The sequence below is a fragment of the Ceratosolen solmsi genome, unplaced genomic scaffold, assembly GCF_000503995.2.
Source record: "Ceratosolen solmsi marchali unplaced genomic scaffold, CerSol_1.0 scaffold39, whole genome shotgun sequence".
NCBI classification, from domain to species: Eukaryota; Metazoa; Arthropoda; class Insecta; order Hymenoptera; family Agaonidae; genus Ceratosolen; species Ceratosolen solmsi.
In genome coordinates this window covers 2,496,788-2,502,650 of record NW_011948433.1, presented here as the reverse complement: position 1 = coordinate 2,502,650, position 5,863 = coordinate 2,496,788, and the positions used below count along the sequence as shown (strand labels likewise).

General features: G+C 35.8%; 1 protein-coding gene across 1 annotated transcript in view; it reads right to left on the bottom strand.

Moving 5' to 3' along the window:
- Camta (Calmodulin-binding transcription activator) overlaps nucleotides 1-5,863 on the bottom strand; it is a 19,917-nt gene that overhangs the window by 8,925 nt on the left and 5,129 nt on the right. Inside the window, exon 5 of the mRNA XM_011502611.1 lies at nucleotides 5,117-5,316. Within this exon, the coding sequence (XP_011500913.1) occupies nucleotides 5,117-5,316 (200 nt within the window). The remainder of the gene's footprint in view (nucleotides 1-5,116; nucleotides 5,317-5,863) is intronic.

Sequence of the window (5,863 nt, the reverse complement as noted above, 5' to 3'; positions counted from 1 at the left end):
GATGTGCGTAGATGTGGGCGTGCGCTAGTGTGTGTTTGTGAGAATGAGATAGAGAGCGAGCGAGTGAGTGAGAACGGAAAGAAAGACACAAATATCACATCGAACACAACATCGACATCGAAGCCACGTTAATAGCATCTTTTGTCCATTTTCTTTTTTCATTATATTCTAATTTTATTTATTTTTTTTTATTTTTTTTTTTTGGCTCAGCTGATTTCCTTGCCGAATTCGGTTACAACAATCTCGCCTTTCCCTCTAAAGCCTCTGACCCATTAACGTGATCTGTTTGAGGAACAGAGATAGGAGGTGCATCCTTCGATTTTCTCATTTTGTCATTTGTCAATTGTATATATATATATATATATATATACAAATAGATCAAATACATTACTTTTTATACTACGAATAGATGGCATTCATATTGGTATTTAATGAGGGCATACGTTTACAAACAGAATTTTTGTGATCTTTGAAAACATACTACGAATATGAAATACAGTCGTGTATTATATATATATATATATCTACATACTATACGTAAATATATAAAAGACTATTGGCTTTATATAGTAGGATAAATAGTCAAAGGATCTGGCAAACAAAACCGATGAATGTTTTCAATCCTGCCTCATTTTATACCTTTTTCTTCAATAAAAACTTTTAATATTTCAAAAATCAAACGTTTACATTATCTATTGTTACAGCGTTGAAATACTATGTCTAGTCTGCTTTTTTACTCATTTATTTGGTCAATACCTCTTAGGTTACTTAAAATAATGTACCTTAAATTATCTTTCGTATAGATCTAAACTAGTATTTTAAAGCAAGCAACTTACTATTGTTAGTACATATTATTCGCCCATTTAAATTATAATAAAAAATTATTATCTAAAAGTAGGTAACTTCGTTATATATTTAGTTCTCGCGTTGTTGTTGTTGTTGTTGTTGTTGTTCTTGTTGTTGTTGTTGTTGTTGTTGTTGTTACTATAAAAAATATTGATTAATTTTAATGCAATTGCGCTGCTCAGTTGCTAAATTGAAGTGAAATTACAAAACAATTTTAATTATTAAGAAAATAAATTGTAAAACCATTCCGTTGTCAAAGTCGGATTATTCTGAAAATATTAGTAATGATTATTGTTGATTAAAACTGCACAAAATATTAGTACATTCAAATTACATCGGTAAATTCGCGCGGCGTCACATATGATATTAGATTTGATAATTAAAGCGTTTATTTTCGATATTTGTCGGATCAAAAATAATTATAACACGAATAACGTGATTTTGTTATACTAAATACAAAGTGCGCCTAGAGGAATTAAAACTACGTTTAACTGGAAAACATCATTTTTCATCTATAGAACTCGCATGGGAAAGTAGAACTAAAATGGAAAGAATGAAGTTCTATTTTTACATATAAAACTTAAAACTTTGAACTACCATTAATAATGTAAGGATGAAATTCAAGCTAAACTCATAACAATGACACAACATTAAGTTACATCGAGTGTAAAAAGAATGATAATGTAGAGGAGTGCAATAGTAAGAGAGGTAAGGGGCATGTAAAACCAATGTTTTGTCTCTCTCTGCAGAAGGTCCATAATTAACTCGACTTAAAGATACGTTGATGCATTCGGTCGTCTATACACATATACATAGACATATAAGATTCTCAATGATAAAAAATAAAATAAATTAAATATATAAGTTTGATTACAATGATCGGTCATATATATATATATATATATATATATATATATATAAATAACGACAATAGGAGAGGAATAGGGTTTTGCGAAACGCCATGAATGCCAATCATTCCGCTGCTACTACGATCGTAATGGAGGGACGTTCGGTGTCGCGTACCAATATATATATATATATATATATATATATATATCAATCAATGCTAAGTCCAAGACATAGAGCTTACCAAGGCCAAGCAACAACAAACCAATACACAACTGCTCAAGCTGCTCAACGGGCTTTCGTAGTGGTAAATCTTAGGTACGCGCATTAATCACGGTTCTAAGACCCACATAGAGGCATACGCGCAGACGCACTCAAGCAAACGGCCCTGGCGGCCCCTCGTATCCGGCCGAGCGACAATCGCGTCTGTTCTTCTCTCCTATCCGTTAATGTGGATGCTAACTGCTGTTTGTCTCTTTCCATTAGGAACTAAGATATTACTACGACTACCAGTGTACCGATAGTTATGCATTCGCACATTACTTTGCCTGCCGAGTTAATCCGAGAAAGTCAAAGGCCTGTGAATTCATCGAATTAAGCACTCGAAAGATTAGCTAAGCAGTTGATGAATTAGCGAGCACATTCGAGAAAATTGTACAATCAAGCGTACGTCTAATGGCATGTTAATTTTTTTCATTAATTAATTACGTACGCGTAAGGATTAAATGCATTAAGTATTGATTCATTCACAGTACTTGGACGACTTTCAGAATATGATGGGTATAAGATGGACGATTTTGCAAAGTATAATGAGCTTATGTGAAATGAGATTTCTCGGTATTTTTTTCAATTACAATGCATGTTTGCAATAAAAAATACGAGTGAGGATACAAAAAATTATCATTACTTTGCAAAATTCGATATCTGGATATTTTCATACTTGGGTATACTAATTTTCACAAAAAGCATCTAATTATTATTGCTCTTATTATTGATTATAAAAGAGAACAAAAAATGTTTATTTATCCTCGAATTGTACTCGAGTAGAATAGAAAATAATATCTTAAGATCGTTGTAGCTCTTATACATTGTGATATTTATTTTATCAATTTTCGTTCAGAATTTTTTGAAATAATAAATTACTATTGAAAGGATTATACATACATTCGTGTGTAGTAATCTCGATATGTAATATCAATTATTACAAACAATATCAAATTAAAAAGACGAAGACGAAAAAGATAAGAAAAAATTTAATCAATAAATGCGTCGAACATAATAAAATATTCCATAAACATTATTATTTTTAACAATGTCGTCTGTGTGTTTTAAAACAATTCAAATACCAAACTATACTACGTGAGACAATAATAGGACGTTAATGTATAGCTGCTTTAGTATACTTTAATCTAAGCGCTCTTAGACAAAGGAAAAACATAAAAACAACTGTAAAAGCTGCAGTAAACTTAATGATTAAACTAGCCATTAATTAACATTTCGCACAATGGCAAAATTTATTAAAGGGAAGTACTCGATATCACCGGAAATAGCGTTAAAGTATAGGTAGACAGATAAAGATAGAGAGCGGTAGACAGTGGTGCTAAGATCGCACAAATTTGCAGACACACAGGCAAAACAGACAAATAGACAGACAGTTAAGACGGGGCAATGAGATTAGGTACGGACCTACGGATTCCGAGGGACTCGGGGCGCTTTCCATGCCCTGCTGACCCAGGCCTAATGACGACTCGTCGTCCTGCAACAGCTCCATATTGTCCAGGAGCGGCGAACCACCTTTGCGATGTTTTACATTCATCGAGGGAGAGAGACAAAGAGAGAGAGAGAGAGAGAGAGAGAGAGAGAGAGAGAAAGAAAGAATAAAAAATACAGAATCCGCTCGTTCAGAACGAAGCTCTACGAATTTTAGGTACGCGGAATGACGCCGAGGACTATACGATACATTGTCTAAGTCACTACTAATAATTTTTTGTTTATTTGCACTGATAAGCTTTGTTACTTTCTTAAGGATCGTATATGCCTACGACGAGCTATAAATTACTAATTATTTCTATATGCGGTATACACAAAACTAGGGGATGTGAATCTTTTCTTTCAATTGTTAGACGCACATACACGTGTGTACATATATGTATATATATATATATATATATATATATATATTTATATGTATATTTATATACCTACGTATATACATACATGTTTTTCTTTTTAATAGCATCATATATTTCTCTTGTCTTTTTTCTTGTTAAATTGTTAAAATTGCTGTCCTTGAATCGAAATTTTACTTATCATGTTCTACTCTTAGATTATATCCAACGGTTATATCGTTACGATTTAATGAACCACAAAAGAAAATATTTACCGTACGTCAATGTTTGTATATCCACATTTATAATGTTAAAACTAGAACTTTTAATTGTATTAAATAATATGCAGGAACAAAGAAAAATTTTCGTTACAAAATTCATTAACATACTATAAACTAATATTGTCCCTGCATATCAGTGCTAAAACATCCATAAACACCAGAAGAGAATCTCAAAAAGATACTAAAAATTAAAAATAAAAACATAATAAAGAAAAGAATAAAAACATATAAATGCTTATTAGTATAAATAAAAAAAAGTGGCATAGGTACACAGATGATAATTATGCGATAGTGTGCAAATAATAACAATTTGACTCAATATCAATATACTTACAATGACAAAGTGTTTTGCTATGTAAGATAATGATATGTGATACTTTGAATCGGCCATTGTTCATGTTTTCAATTTTAAATGGCCGATTCAAAGCCTTATGTTAAAATATTATTTAGCGTTTCACATTTCGTTTACCAAAGGGAGGTATGACGGTACAACCTTTCTGTCTTACGAAACTACTTTCTCCAACGTTATTAAAACATTACGGATTCTCGATGCGCACGAGGCATTTACAATTAAAATCAAGATAATTATATGGTGATATTAAATTTATCAATATAACCCGTAATCGCCTTTACGCTCTGCTACCATAACACCGACGTTATGTCCCGCCCGTTCGCCTTCACCTCGTCTCTCCCCATCCCCCTCCCTGCCCCACGTCCCACCACTAGCATCCATTGGAAAAAAGAGGAAGCACGAAGAAGGGTAAACCGTGCCATTATAATATATGTGACAGGCGGCGACTGTAATCCGGGGGAGAAGAAATTGTTGAAAGCTCGGACACTGATGTAAATTGGTTGAAAAATGGCCGAAGTAAGTTAGCGAAGGGTCCGGCGTAAGGCAGAAAGGTGTAATGGTGACCGGGAGCAAAAAATCACCTAGCGGATGGAAAGAAAAACGTAAAGGTTGGATCGGACTCTGGTTAAAAAAGTAAAACAAGAACATAAATAAGAGGAGAGATAAAATGAACGAGAACTAACAGAGAGCCAGATCGAGACCGCTGTCTTGGGAGGGCCTCCTAGGGCTCGGGCTGGCCGGTCTCAAGAATAGCCTCTCATCTTGCCGGCGAGCCTCCAAGCGATTCAGCTCATCGGCGATAGCGCTGTGGCCGTTCTCCGCGGCCAGCTCGGTCGCGCTCCTCTCCCGACAATCTCGCACGCGCAGCGCCATCGCATTCCATCTGGACAAACGAGACAGAAGAGAAAAAGCCTTGATTTAGCTCGTGCAACAGGGCCGACCCCGAGCAGCGGACGAGCCTCGCCGCGCCCTACCGACCCGCTCTCTCGCTCTCTCGCTCTCTCGCTTCTTTTCCTTTTCTTATCGGGCTCCTGGCTCTTCCTCGTCCATCCCCTAATTGACGACTCTTTCCATAATGTGTCTCGCATCAATGTCCGTCTTATTCGTCTTAGTCACCGACCTCGTTGCTCCTACCCACTTAGCGCCCGATCTCGGCGTCCCGCGCTCCTCGCGCTGCTTTACAGCACTCGAGCGGCTCCATCGGCCTAATTTCGCTAATTTCAGCTACCGGCTGACTTGGCGTCTATGCTAGCCCATTATTATTATAATTAAAAGTTTTCGCGGCGATAGAGATTACCAAGTGCCATATTGATTTGGGTGAACGGTAGAGAGCACCGAACGCCGCGCTAAGCTGTCCGAGGAGTTTACGCGATTGTCAAAAAAAGAGAGATAGAGAGAAAGATAGAGATAGAGAGAGAGAGAGAGAGAGA